The sequence below is a fragment of the Microtus ochrogaster genome, linkage group LG2 (assembly GCF_000317375.1).
Source record: "Microtus ochrogaster isolate Prairie Vole_2 linkage group LG2, MicOch1.0, whole genome shotgun sequence".
NCBI lineage: Eukaryota > Metazoa > Chordata > Mammalia > Rodentia > Cricetidae > Microtus > Microtus ochrogaster.
In genome coordinates this window covers 41,503,894-41,519,223 of record NC_022028.1, presented here as the reverse complement: position 1 = coordinate 41,519,223, position 15,330 = coordinate 41,503,894, and the positions used below count along the sequence as shown (strand labels likewise).

The 15,330-nt window shown below is 50.3% G+C and overlaps 1 protein-coding gene across 1 annotated transcript in view; it reads right to left on the bottom strand.

The window, feature by feature from the left end:
- The window catches only part of Ccdc6 (coiled-coil domain containing 6), a 94,982-nt gene extending 84,158 nt beyond the window's left edge, over positions 1 to 10,824 (bottom strand). The window contains exon 1 of the mRNA XM_005360154.3: positions 10,474 to 10,824. Coding sequence (XP_005360211.1) covers positions 10,474 to 10,755 — 282 coding nt within the window. The 5' untranslated portion in view covers positions 10,756 to 10,824. The remainder of the gene's footprint in view (positions 1 to 10,473) is intronic.
- Between the last annotated feature and the right edge of the window lie 4,506 nt (positions 10,825 to 15,330).

The following is a 15,330-nucleotide window of genomic DNA, read 5'->3' as shown; positions in this document are numbered from 1 at the left end:
TTCGGTTTGGAGCCAGGCTCAAGTTCAAACGATGGCCTCGCCTGAAAACCATGAGACCACGCCCTTCGCTGTGCCCCGGATAATGAAACCTCAGCATACCTGTTTGGGGGTTCGCAGCAATAATGAGAGGACCACAGTAAGGATTCAGTGAGAAGATGCAGCACCCAAGAGAAGGTTCGAGGGTAAAGGAGCTTGCTGCCCGGGTCTGCCGACCTGGGCTCAATCCCTGGGTACACGGTGGGAGAAGAGAACAGACTCCCTCAAGTTCCTCTGACCTCCACATGGAATACACACACGTACATACACAAATAAATATAAGACATACGAGAGGATGCTTACAACAACTTTTTGCTTTTTCTTCCCTTGGTACCTCTCTTACCACAGAGACAGATAAAAGACTTGGAAGAGGCCGGAGAGGTGGCTCAGGCATTAAGGGCATTCGCTGCTCTTCCACAGGCCCTGGTTCAGATCCCAACATCCATGTGGCAGTAATTCAGAACCATCTATACCTCCAGCTCGAGGGAAGGCAACACCCTTTTCTGACCTCTGTGAGGACTGCACACACAATACACATACATACAGGCAGGCAAACACTCACATACATTTAAAAAAAGTGGGAAAATGTTCTTGGGAATTCTATAAGGTTTTCTTTGTTCCTTCACCGTCAAGTAATAGTTTACTCAAAATTCCTCGGCTCAGAGAATGCAACACTTTTCATTTTAGTATTAATGAATTTACATTTAAAAACAACAAAAACAAAAGGCAAATAATCTGTGATAGGACGACCAAGTCCCTTCTCTAGGGGCCCATATAAATCAGGGCACCGGTGCCAAGCGCGGGGCCAGGCCTCTGTGCTCGCTTGTGACAGGGTCAAGAAAAACCAGATGCAGGGCAGAAAGCAGGTCATAAGAACTTATGTCGGAGCCAGAGATTGACAACACTGGAAGTCTCAACTCTAACATCATTTCCAGGACTGCTTTAGTAGACTGGAGTTTATCTTTAAAAAAAAAAAAAAAGAAGAAGAAGAAGACAATCTGAACAGAGGTGGCCAGTGGGTAAAAAGCTTGGCCTCAGGCCTAAGGACCTAAGGTGAGAGATCCAGCGTCTTAGCTAGGGTTTCTACGGCTGTGAAAAATATCACACCCAGAAGCAGCGTGGGAAGTCAAGAGTTTATTTCATCTTATAGCTTGTAGGCCATCATTCAGGGATGTCGGGAAAGAACTCAAGGCAAGAACCTGGAGGTAGGAGCGGATGCAGAGACCATGGAGGGGTGGTGCTTACGGTCTTGCTCCTCATGGCTTGCTCCGCCTGCTTTCTTATAGCACCCAGGACCACTGCCCAGGGCTGGCACCACTCACAGTGAGCTCTGCCCTCATATCAATCAAGAGGATACACCACCACAGGCTTGCCTGCGGGCCAATCAAGCGGGAGCATTGTCTCAATTAAAGTTCCCTCTTCACAAATGGCTCTGGTTTGTGTCAAGTTGACAGAAAAGTCGCCAGCACAGCAGCATCCAGCAAATCCCAGGGTTCAGCAGCTAGCACTTGCATGAAATCACAGCACCGAGGCATGAGGGGCCCTGGGGGCTGACAGCAGTCTAGCCAACTGGTGAGCTTCAGGATCTGTGAGACCCTGCCTCAAAAAAGCACAAAGCATACACAGGAAGACACCCAGTGGTGACCTCTGCCCTGTCCCCACCTCCCCGTTCCCATACAGGGACACACACACACACAGGTAAATAAATAAATATGGAGCAGAGTGTATCGCTCAATGGGAGAGTCCTGCACCCAGCACACCACAGATAAAGAACATGAACAAATAAATGTAATTATTATTAAAAGAGATCACAAGGCAGGGGAAGCAGGGGCACCAAAGAGCATAAAGTTCTGGTTCTGATCAGTGACGACACCAAAACACCCTGAATACATCTGTGGCTCTGAATCTTACACTGCACCCTGGTTAACGTCAGCAGAGTGTACACTGAGAATTTCATACTACGAGAAAGTCACTGGCCCCTCCTCTGGGTGCCTGAGTGTTTCCCGTTCCTTGTGTGCAAGGTTCAAAGAGGTGTGTGTAAGGGTTCATGTTCTTTTTTTTTTTTTATTTACTTACTTATTTATTTATTTATTTGTTTGTTTGTTTATTACGTATACAATATTCTGTCTGTGTGTATGCCTGCTGGCCAGAAGAGGGCACCAGACCCCGTTACAGATGGTTGTGAGCCACCATGTGGTTGCTGGGAATTGAACTCAGGACCTTTGGAAGAGCAGGCAACGCTCTTAACCTCTGAGCCATCTCTCCAGCCCCCAAGGGTTCATGTTCTTTCCAGGAGACACAGGCCTTCACTGTGGCACCTGGGGGCTGAATGTGGCCACCTATATACTACTTCTACACCAAACACCCATCTCTTAAGGCCCTCTCATTTAATCTGTGAAGGCCTATGCCGCCAAAGATTCCATGTGAACAGCACAGGGAACATTCCACGGGGATAACTAGGACTCTAGCTGAAGCGCACCCACAAACCACTGTCCTCATGCTTTCATTTCCCCCTTCCTTTTCTGGAAAGCTCTTTTGAATGATGAGACCCATGTCTGGGAGGGCACCCCACCTCCACTCCCCATTGAGCATGGCCTCACTTGATGCCCTGGTGCCAAGATGCCCTGGTGCCCTGAGATGCCCTGGTGGGTATTAAACAGATCATACTGGAGGCACACCTGGCCCTCCTCCGGGGCTGGACCGATCTGAAACAGATGTTGTGAGAGATTAGCCCTATCCATCAGCATCGGGCTTCCCACCAGCTGGGATGCTAACCTGCCCAGAAAATCCTCTGGGCTTAATTAACCTTACCTTACGTGGTCTTTTGCCTTCCCATAGTTTTGGGCTTAAAAAGCTTTGACAGTCTGGTCCCTCCAACTGCATTCCGTGAAGGGAAGGGGGGAAGAGAACCACGGAGGGCGGCCTGCTATGCCGCCAGACACGAATCACAAAACTCAAACAGCAGTGACATTTCTGTTCCATCGTCACCAAATAAAAATGAAAATTAAAAACAAACAAAAGGTTGAACCACCTCAGCAGAGATGAACGGAGCAGCAGCTCTCGACAGCTCCCCCTTACAAGCTAAACTACAAGCTAACGAAGCTATGAGGGGCTTTGACACCACGCTTTCCTGACTGACGCACATCAAGATAGATAAACTTCATTGTAGAAAGCCAAAGGGAGAAGGGCCCTGGTTCAGAAACCCTGAAGGAGCGTGTACTGACTTCCTTTCTTCCTTGTATGAGGGTACGGGGGATCCTGGAGATCAAGTCTCATTCCCTCTGCACGCAACTGCCTGCAGTGCCCAGCCAGGGCCAAGCTAGATAAGTCAGGTGTGGTCCTGGGTGAGCGTTACAGGAGCCGCCAGACTCCTTTTGGATATTTTTCAGTACCTGGCACATAGAAGATTGGGTGCAGTCACTGGGGACAGGGCCTGTCACTAAGGAGCCATTCTTACTAGCTGTCACTTTGTGCCTTTCTGGGGAAAGAAAGGTACAGAGGGGAGGGATCAGAGATCAAGTTCCTACCATCAAACAAAGAAGCATCATGACTTTCGATCACTGAAACACACTCCACCCTGCAGGGTCACTGAGGGGTGAGCATGGTCCAAGCCTATGACATATCCGAAAGGAAATGTCCTTAGGAAAACCACCGATGTATACAGTGAACATCAGTAATTAAACAGATTTTTAGATAAAATGCACCCCCCCTGGATCTAGAGACAAGAGAGGCGTGCTGATTTTAAAGAGCCAGCAGCAACATTCCTCATCCCTCCGAGAGCTAAAGTGGTATCTGCAACTCACTGACGTGGATGTGGGGATAAACTTCACACTGCATCTGACAACTATCAAACATGTGTGCTTACACACACACGTGCAAACACGTACACGATTTCTGTGGAAGGCAAGACCAGTCTGCGAGCTTCCATTCTAGGGTCCTGGCCATTACAAGTGTTTTCAAGAGCATCTCTTCCTGTCAGAAACACACTGAACCTGTGAGCACTCACTCGGCTAGCTTTGACAATAATTCAATATACCTAAAAGCAGCCGGCGCTGTGACTGAAGAGAAAATGCAAGGCCTCCCCACTGAGGGAAAAATTATGCCGAAGGACAAAAAAACACGGCTTATTCCCCCTCGCTCAGCCTTGCTGCATCTTAAACACAAGCATTAGCATTGCTAGGTGTAATCGCTCTTATGTCTGCAAGGTATGTCTTCAGGGGGAGAAAAGCATGAAGAATGCACCTACAGGGGGTGTGGTATCCCCACCTCCACTCAGAGTATCCTTAGGAGACAGCTCTGGACTCAAGGCTCCCGAACCTCTTCTCACACCCAACCGCGCCAAAACCCAGGTCCCCTGCATCTGCACAATCTCCATGCCCTATAATGGTCATGGGTGTTTCCCTGAGGCAGCGTAGGTGATTTTAATACAAAAGAAGCCATAAGAACCATCTGGAAGATCTGTCACCATCAGTACCACCAAAGCAGCAAATGTGAACATGCCCACTTCCTACAGGCCTGCTTCTGTCCTGGGCCTTTCTTGGAAACTCAACCTGAAGACACTTTGTCCCCTTGCAAATGAAATGTAGCGGCAACACCCAGGTATGCGCTACAAGGTAGCCTACAAGGTAGAGACCAGGGCTAAGGGTACACTGGCTGCAGTGAGTGCCCACGATATACACTGTATCCACTCATCCACCTATTCTATTTGGCAAACCATGAAGACGGGGTTTGCTGTTGTGCCAGGAGTGGCCTACGAACAGCAAGTGCAGGTGACAAAACCCTCACCCCAGAAAACCAATGCAAACAGGGCCCCCTCCTGAGCCAGTTCACCAACCCTCGTGTGTCTCCCAGATGCCAACTGCAGAGAAACATGGACAAAGAAGGAGTCTGATCCCACAGGAAGACCCACCTCTCCTGAAGAAGATGGGGGTGGTGGCAGATGGGTTATGAGACTGGCCAATCACAGCTCACAGAGCATCAAGGCCAGGGCACACAGGAGTGGAGACAGCATAGGCTACTAGAATTCACACTGGAGACACGAGGGTGGAGCAGAAGGGCAAAATACGCCAGGCAGCAGTATAGTCAGATGGGGCTAGGGAACTCGGTTTAGGCCTATGTGGGCCCAGAAAATGCACACAAGCCAGCAGATCAGATTAGAGTGGTTGAGAAGCAAGTCGGGTCAGTCACACGGCCTGGGACACAAACAGAGAGTGGACCTGGACTGAGAGAGAACAAAGAAAAAGTTCAAGCAGCTTTGCTGTTGGCTTGACAGGTTTCTCGTTTCTCCAGTCTTGAATAGCTGTCCCCACAAACCAAACACTGTGGATTCTCTAACGAGTCCCCATTTCTAACTAGCCCCATTTCCAGCAAATGGATAACAAGAGGACTACAAAAGAATGTGGTGACCTCCGTCAGGCTCGGGGTGCTTTGAATGAGACACCCAGAAGGCACTCACAGATATACTATAAAAAAAAAAAAGGTTCAGTGCAAGGACAATCTCTTTCAGAGAAGTGTACAGAGTGACCTAACACTGAGCTCCCAGCTTGCTCCCTCAAAACTTTGTTAAGTGCGTGACTCCTTAAGAACCAAAAGTATGTTTCATTTTTCAAAAAGAGGGGAAAAAAGATACCCCGCCCTTTTCCAAGGGCAAAACTGAGGCCTGCCAAAATTAAGTCTTAAAAATGGAATCTTGGCCGGGCGGTGGTGGCGCACGCCTTTAATCCCAGCACTGAGGAGGCAGAGGCAGGCGGATCTCTGGGAGTTCGAGGCCAGCCTGGTCTGCAGAGCTAGTTCCAGGACAGGCTCCAAAGCCACAGAGAAACCCTGTCTCGAAAAACCAAAAAAAAAAAAAAAAAAGAATCTTGCAGCCTGAGGCTCCACAGTAAATACAATAATCCTAAATACACATTATGAACTACATATAGGGTGTCCTTCACTGGCTAAGAACACCATTGTTGATGAACAGGCCATTGGAGGTTTCTAAACATGAAACATGGCGTTCGGCCATTGTTTTAGGCTACCGCTTCCAAAGACTTTTGTATTGGACTTGAAAGACGGCTCCAAGGGTAGGAGCACTGGCTGCTCTTCCAGAGGACCTTAATTCAGATCCCAGCACCCACACAGCAGTTCCCAGACATCCCTCAATTCCAGTCCCAAGAGATCCAACACCCTCTACAGGCCGCTGAGGGCACTGCACACGTGTGGTGCACATTTATGCATATAGGCAAACATAAAATTTAAAAAAAAAACCACAACTTTTTATTTCTGTACTAACCTAATCCTAGAGATTACAGGCATTTATTTCCAAACTAAACATACTGAATGTCTGGGCCTAGTGAGACGAGATAGACACACCTGCGGAGCTGGCAGCTGACCATGCTCACACATGGTGTACCTGCAGCTGGCTGAGAACTCTGCAACCCCACAGGGACCGCCCAGGATGGTACTTCCACACCTGCACCCCGGGACCACCCTCAGGCTCTGAGTCAAAACAACCAGAGACCACATTCTCCCAGGACTTGGCAGGCTGATCCCGACGAGCACGTGAACACCATGCAAAGGGGTGACTAAGCATTTGGTTTGTTTATTTTCCCACTCCAAAAAAAATGAGATCGTCATCTATAATCAGTAGCCTGGCTCTGCTGCTGATTTAATGGAGAAAACTGAATAATCACTCAAAACACTCTAGCCCCCTCTAAGCCCCAGATAAAAGACACTGAAGACTCGCTCTAACTAGTCCCTCACAGGATGCACAGTCCTAGGGAAGAGGTCTGATACAGGTTATTCTCCCCACAGGCGATGGCTACCTCTTGCTACACAGATGCTGAGGAACAAAGGATCCACCCTTCTTGAAATGGGAATCACGATGGAAGGAGCCGCCTGCACCGGACCGGACAGGAGAGCCCAAAAGCTAGAGCGTCTCTCGGCCTTGAACCTGACTGTGGAAAAAGAGGTCAAGTACCCTGAGAAAGAGCAGAATCCCAGAAGCCGCAGGACAGCACTCAGTGAGGATGGGAAGGGCACTCCAAACTTCACTTAACACTGGTAGGGATGAAAACACTTCCAGACACTTTGGAACATAGTTTGGCGATTTCTTACCAAAGTAAACACGCAGTTACCACATAACCCAGCAACCCTAATCCTGGGTATTTACCCGAACGGACCGAAATCTTTTGTCTAGACAAATGGATGGGAATGTTTAAGGCAGATTTACTCACCACGGCCAGGACTTGCAAACAACTAAGACGTCCTTCGGTACGTAGATAGAGATAAATGCTTCTTCCATCCAAGCACTCAAAAGAAACAAGCCGTGAAAACAAATATTGTAGAGGGGCTGGGGAGAGAGGGTACCTGCTGGATAGTCACGAGGACTGGGTTCCAATTCCCTTAACCCAAGAAAAAGCCATGAATGCTGGGTGAGCCTAGAAACCAGCCTGTAATCTTAGCCCTCAAGAGGTGGGGACAGGGGGGCCCTAAGCAAGCTGGCTAGCTAGACTAACCTAATCTGCAGGCTGTGGGTTAAAGCGAGAAAGACCTGACCCCCAACATAAAAGGGAGAGATGAAAGAACAATCCAAGGCCTACACACACACACACACACACACACACACACACACACACACACACACACCAAGAGCATGGAGGATCCTTCAATTCTTTCTACCAAGTGACAGAACCCAACCTGTTTCCACACCCAACATATAACATCCTGGGAATGGCAAAACTACACAGTAAAGGCTCAACGGTTTCCAAGTCTTGCAGGAGGAACCAAAAAGGAAGAGACAGAATTACTACGGTGGCAGAATTCTTTTTCGTTATGCTCTTAGGGTGAGCGATGTCTCTGTCCGTTTGTCCAAGCCCACAAAAAATACAACTCCCAGAAAGCCCTGATGTAAACCATATGGGTGGACATGGGACACTCAACTCTAACAAACACACTGCTCCGGTACTCTCGGGGTTGCTGGTGGAGGAGGCTGTGCCTACCAAGGGTGCAGCAAGCAGGTGGGAGAAAGGACTTTCTGTTGATTTAAAAAAACAAAAAACAAAAAAAAAAACCTACTTTTCTCATGGGTCTCTCTCATTCTCTCTCTCTCTTCTCCACTCCACGGACAGCCTTCATCGCCTTTCATGCTCACCAACAAGGAAGGTAACGTTATAATTAGATGAACTAGTAAGAGCCAGGAAAGCAAGAAACAGGATGATGCTCCCCATGTTCCTGTCAAATTAACAACAACTGTGGAAAATAGTAGAGGCCTCCCTTGCCTGCCCTGGCCTTGTCACAGCCTTCCAGGCTCGATCTGTCAGGAATCCACACAGCCTGACACTGGCAGGAACTCGACAGGTGGTGGTCTGCTCTAGAGGCCAAGCCCCACCCAGCCCCATCTTCACCCCAGGTCAAAAGTCCCAGCAATCCCTTCGCTACACAGGACAATTAGCTCCTAACTAACCCCTGCCAAAAAATGAGGGACCCAGATGGACCACAAGCACTTTTATCTCTCTGAATACATTAGGGATTAAAAAAGAGAGAGAGAGACCTGCCCAACACTTTCAAACTGTCAGCATGAACAATGTCAGACCCTTACTGACTGGGACTACAAAACACTTGCTTCCACAAGGGACTGGATGGCCTGTTAGCTGCAGTAAGTAGTGCTAAGAACAAAGCTGCCGCCCTTACCCACTGTTCCCAATTATTCAGGACGCTTCTGGTCTTGCACACCAGCAATGAACAGGTTTGTCCCTGCAAGGCCGCAGAGTCTGTGTGCACCGGTGACAAGCACACTTAGAGGTCAATAGGTCAAACAGAGAACCCTTTCACAGAGCCTCCTGCACCTCAACAAACAGCAGCCTAGCCTGCAGGGAAGAGGCTGAAGGTAAGCTCTGTTCCTTTCCACTGCTCAAGGTCTGTGAAAGACTAGTGCTTTTTTTTTTTTACAAGGAATTTAAAGTAGTTTTCATTTACATCAAATCTTAAATAAACAACTGCCACCGACGTCCTCCCTGCCCCAAATCAACTCTGCCAAGTCCCCACTTGGGCCAGTCAGACTGGAGTCTTGCAGGCCATCACCTCCACAAACCGGTTTCCTTCCCTATCAAAAGGCCGGTCCAACAACTTGCAACCTGGAGAAGCACGCTTATGGGTCCAGCCCCAGGGAACCGGGCTGTAAGAAAGCAAGCAGGGTGCTTTTCTACAAAAATCAACGGGCTATTTAGGTTGCAAATCACACAGCCTCCTTGGCTGAAACCTGCTATCTACACAAACCAAGAAAGGCCATGGAGAAGCCAGGCACAGGGAACACACACACACTTCACTTTTTCTTGGCACAAGGGCAGCTTAAATTTGTCCCATTTTCGTCTCCAGGATGTGATCCTTGACCCATCATCAAATTTCTTTTCTCCGCTGGAAGGTTTCATCTAATCAGCTGTGTGCAAGCGGCTCTGGCAACTTATCCTCCTTGATTTCTTGACATTTTCTTCCGTGCTGCTGGCCGGGAAACTGTTTTGATCTGAATAGGGTTGTCTGTGGGGGATTCTGCATGTTAATGATGTGGAGTTGGCAAGGATGGGAGGTGAGAGCACAACGCGTACTTTTTCTAGTTACGTTTCGCCTCATCACCGCTTACGGGGCCTTTCCACTCTGCTACACCAGGAGGCTGATCTCAGACTAATCTTACCCTCTTCCAGGGAGCCTCAAGGGGCCAGGTAGAAACAGAACAGATGGCCTGTGTTCCCTTCAAGTACCCAGACTCACAGGCAAGTACTCCTAAGCACTCCACCACCAATGAAGGAGACGCACGTACATCCTTGCTCAGCCAGGCGGTCCCAGCGGCCACCCTCCATCCTGGCTTCAACTCCAACCCTGTCCCAGCCAGTGCCAGACGCTACACTCCCCTCCTTCTCTGTACCCGGCCAACCTAGTAGTCCAAAAGGACAGGGATTCCGAACGAGGTACTAGTGTAGCCCCAGTGTCCGCCCTTCCCTCTCTATCCTGGCCAGAAAACTCCACTTCCCGGATTCCGGGCCACTCTCTCCCTCCCCCTGCGCCGGCGACCCAGCAAAGCGCCAGGCTTCTGCCAACTGGGTGCCCAGCCCAGCGACACACCCCGCCTCCCCCACTAACCCCCAAACAGACCCCAGCTTCGTCCATTCATGAGGACTGGGTGGGGATGGGGGTGGGCGATTCGGAGTCTCCAGGCGTCAGAGGACTGAGAGAGTCCCACCCCGCCCCCCAAGCCACGCCGCCAGCCTCCAGCCCTGCCTCGGAGGGGCCTCCACCCGGGGCGAAGAGGAGACATGTGGGGTCTCCCCAAGCACCTTCAACACCCCAAGGGAGGGGGGGCGCGCGTGGACCCCAAGGCCGGCTCCCTGTGTCCCCAGGCCCGCAGCCCCTTGTGGGTGCGCGCCCTAGGGGTCCCCCACCCGGTCGGCGGGGTGCACTCACGATGGTCACGCTGGCTTTGCGCAGGTCGCGGTTCTCCTCCTGCAGCGCCTTGCACTTGAGTTTGTAGGTCTCCAGCTCGATCTTCAGCACCTTGTTCTCCTGCTGCAGCGAGGCCAGGCGGTTGGTGAGCTCCTCCAGGCGGAACGGCGAGATGACAATGCCCCCCGACTTCCCGCCGCCGCCCCCGCCGCTGCCGCCCGAGGTCGCCGAGCAGGACGACTGCATGGCTGCCGGGCCGCCGCCCGCCGCGTCGGTATCGCTCTCGCTCGCGCTGTCCGCCATGGCGGAGCGAGTGGACGCGGGGAGCCGGGGAGCCGGCGAAGCGGGGAGCCCGGAGAGGGGCGCGGAGGACCGGGCGCGCGGCGAGTGGGCGCGGGGCCGGGCGCGCGGCGGGGAGCGGGGAGCTCAGAGCGCGGCGCGGGCGGCAGGGCGCAGACGCGCGGCGGCGGCGGCGGAGAAAGAGAGGGCGCTTCCCGCGGCCGCGCGAGCTGCTCCGCCAGGGAACAGAGACCCCGCCCGGACTCGGGCAGTACTGCAGCGCCCGGGCCTGGCGCGCTCGGCGGGGGACGTCCCCGCAGCCCCAGCCCCGCGCTCAGCGACCGGCTCGCACGCACACACACGCTCGGGTCCGCGCCGCCTTCCCGCGCACGTGCTCCCGCCCCGGGCCCTTGCGTCCCAGGCTCCAACCCACGGCCGCGCCGCCTCTTCCGGAGAAAGGCGGACTCCACGACCGCGCCAGCCCTGCAGGTGCCGGGACACGTGGGAGGGGCAGCCAGGCTCCCCGGTCCACCCCACCCTCCCACCCCCGCCAAGCTGTAGCCTGGCACCTTCCGTCGGCGCCGGCGCGCGTGGACCTCTCTGGCTGCTTCATGCAGAGGCTCGCTGGGAGCTAGGAACAGAAAGTTCCCCTGCAGTGGGCCCCGGGAGGTGGCGGGGTGGGGGGAGGGAGCACTGCAAGACAGCAGCCACAGGTTAGCCTCGCTTGGGAAAGAATTTTGCAGGGAAGACAAACCCCTTTCGTCCAGTTGTTTAAAACCGGGCGCAGCCCCCTCCACCCTTTTCCCCTTTGCTTCTTGCAAACACTCTCTGCACGAAATAGGATTAAGACACCAAGATTCGTCTAGTCGTGAAACGGGAGTATTTTTTCCAGAAGGGTTGAAACACACGTCAAGTGCCAATTTTCCAAAGTAACTGCAGGCACAATGCTAAACAAATAGCCACGATTAAGTAAGGGAACTGTATAACCATTATTACCGCTCACCAACTCCTACAAAACTCCAGGAGGTAAAAATAAAACCGTAATTACTACCGTAGAGAGCCAGCCTCAAACAATCAGAAACTCAAATACTGTTAGGCCCTTCCCTCCTCGAAGGGCTTGCAGGAAACTGGCTTAGCAGGTGAACAGGGTCTAAACACTTCACCCCGCTGATACCAAACAGCTTTCACTTACGAGTAAAAAAATTGGAAAGTGAAACTGACCAGACGGGTTTTATTATCCGAGTTTAGTCAAAGGAAGAACAAACTCATGGAAACAAAATGCAAAAAGGGGTTGGGGGGTGGGGTGGGTTAAAGGTGTTTTCTAGCCGTCAGCTGCTCCAGGAGTTTATATAAAGCATTTAGTATGACTTAAGAAATCGAGGTCCTCGTTCCTAGTTTTATTCCCCCTTGTCCATCAAACCTGCATTTCAACCTTGTCCATCAACCTGCCAACGGAGGAACCTTGACCTCATCTCTACCAAGATGGCTGCTCCTAGCCAACTCAGAAATTCCAGTGAGCCCCCCAAACTTGTCCTAGACATTCTTCAGTTTAGTGCTGAGGGGGCTTCTGAAAGCACCGTCGGTGAAGAGCAATTTGACAACAGTTTTGAAAAAAATCGAGGGGGAAAGGGCTTTCCCTTAAAGGAGTATATCTCCAATTTAAATAAGCCTCTGCTGAGGGAGCCACTAAGTTTACTTGGCTCCTTGTCCTTGTCATGTTGGGTCTGGGACGGGAGACACTCAGCTCCTTCGTTCTCAGCAAGCTTCTGGAAAACCGACTCAGGGGGAGATGGATGGGGTATGGGGAGTCCTGCCGGGGACTGGGATTTAACTGCATTCTTTCCGCTTTATTCAGTGCAGGGCAGTCTGGGGTGGGCGTGGCTTCCATACTTCACAAGTTTTCTATTGTTCTTTTCCCACCCGACCTCCAGACCGCCACATTTAGAGGGCTTACAGCTTCGGGAACATTCCTTGCTGGCAGAGTAGGGGGGCAAATTAGCTCTTTGGTGTTTATCACTAAAACTAACTGCCTTGGGAAAGCGACCTGCAGGCTTCCAGTCGGCAGAGGGGTGGAGTTAAAAGTGCCTGGTTTTCTTAAAGGGCCCGTGGCAGTGAAAGCTTGAGAATGTCTTGGTCTTCGTTAGGATTTGGGGAACTGCATTTTTTTTTTACATCGTATTTGTAATTACTAATCGGTTTTAGAAGATGTTAGAAAAAATTCATCTTCTAAAGCTTCTCTGCTGGTACAAATGGGAATAAATTGGAGAATTCCCTCCCCCCTCCCCCCCCCGTCCAGGTTTTGTTGCAGAACAGAAGCATGTCTAATTTTCTACTTCTTGTAGAAGTGATTTTCCTCATAAACAGACGATTTGTCACGACACTGGTTCGGTAATAGCATTACAATGGAAACACCAGCTACAAAATAGATCGGATCATTATAAAACGCCTCAGCTTCCCAGTGGAAGTGCATCCATGGGTAGCAGTAGCCTGAGTTCTCTGGAGGAGGAAGGGGCAATATTTAAATTGGCACCTCCACTGCAGAAATATTGAAATCAGCTTCACCCTGAGTGCAAGAGCTGTGGATGAAGGAAAAGGGTGCCTCACAGTTGAATTGGGGTGGGGGGTAGGAACCGACACTGAAATCTTTGTTTCTCAAATTCTCAAATACTTTATTTTGCATTCTGATTTGCTGGGTACCCTTAAAACTTTAATGTTCTCAATGCTGATATAAAAATAGTGGCATAAATCATAGGAAATTTTTGTCGCTTAATTGTAATGACCACACACACACACACATATATCATCAGGCATCACTGGTTCCTCCAATATCAGATTCATGTGACATCACTCAACTCTGAGTGATTTGATGGATTCCGGTCCCACTACTAGAGGTTTTGTTGTTGCTGCTTTTATTTGTTTATTTTTATTTTATGTGCATTGTTGTTTTGCCATGGGTGTTGGGTCCCTTCAAACCAGAATTACAGACATTTGTGAGCTGCCATATGGGTGCTGGAAATTGAACCTGGGTCCTCTGGAAGAGCAGTCTGTGCTCTTAACCACTGAGCCGTCATGACTCCAGCCCCACTACTTAGAGCTGCAGACTTGGAGTGAACCAAAGGTGGGGCAGTCACTCTCAGAAAGGTAGTTCACACGTCTGGAACCTGCGTCTGGCCTTCTGGTCGCTGGGCCTTGCCAACTCTTCCGGCTAGATGGGGTTTTTTTTTTGTTGTAGTGAGCTATAGTGAGCCGTTTTAAGGTGTTTGTTTTGTTTATCCCGCCCTCCTCTGCTCTGCCTGCCAGATGCCGGTAGTGTGCCAACCAAAATGTCTTCAGACATTGCCAGAACTGCATCTCACCACCCCCTCGCCCACCCCAGATACAGCTGTTCTACTGGTGAGGTAGAAGAAACTCTAGAATTGGTATTATAAAGGACTTACTACTAGATTTACTTAGGAGGCTTTAAGTCAGACAAATGGAATTCAGCTAAAAGAGCTCTGCCTCCAAAATACCCCAAGGATAAGTAGGGCGCTAACCAGGCTTGTTAGAGATAAGAGAAATTTAGGATGCTAGGATGTGTTTGTTCACTAGGATTGACCCCCAATTAGGCTCCTTTCCTAAAACAAAGGGAGACAACCCTGATACCAGCCATTAGGCCCATCCCCATAGCAAAGAACCCTGCCTCTAAGGGTCAGCTCAAGGGGTCAGCACAGGGTCACAGCCACCATTAAGGCTGGTCTGCCATTAAGTCCTCTGTACTCTTATCAGGAAAAGCATAATTGTGCCCAGTGGGCAAGATGACCCCCGTAACAACTATTGGAAAAGACCAACACTGGTGTACTTAAGCAGTAATTCCAGCAAGGCCTCTGCTGTGTAAATCTCCCATCTGCCCAAGTGGCCAGACAAGCAGTCTCCTGTCCTTTAAATTGTTCAGAGTGTGAGTTGGAGCCTGGAACCTACAACAGATTTAAGGTTGACGGTATGGAATGCATACACTCGAAGTATATGTAAGTTAGCAAAACCTTCTGTTCCTGGTTGTCCACAGCTTTAGCCAGAGTCAGACCAGCGCCGCAGAAGAGCTCTTCCTCCACAGGTACCACCCAGAAGGCACGTTAGTGGATTACGTCTAGAATGGCAGTAGAATAACGTAGCCCCGCATCGGGATGCTTTTAAACCAGCAACACGCTGGTGGCCTACTGCAGAGCCTACACCAGGACCATTTTGTCCACGTTTGGTAGTTCACGTCAACTCCCCTGAAAGTCTGTCCCCAAGCAAGCACACCCACTTTTCTTCCTATCCCTAGCTCCAGGCACTCACCTTTTCACTGGCTTTGCTATAAATGTTGTTCACCTCGAACGCGCAACATCCCACCCGGGCAGGAGGTCACGACTGGAAGATGAGTTTGTACATAATCACTCTTTACCCCGTCTTTTGTGTTCGTGTGTCTCAGATCTAAGTTATCAGTTAAAGTAAATGAAATAGAATCAAAGAGGCGGATCTGCAAAAACTATTTAAATATGAAGTATGTCTGGAGATGAGGCAGCCAAGTCGTGTGAAAATTGTCCCGAGGCAGGCCATCTAAAAATTACTAGCCAAAAAAAA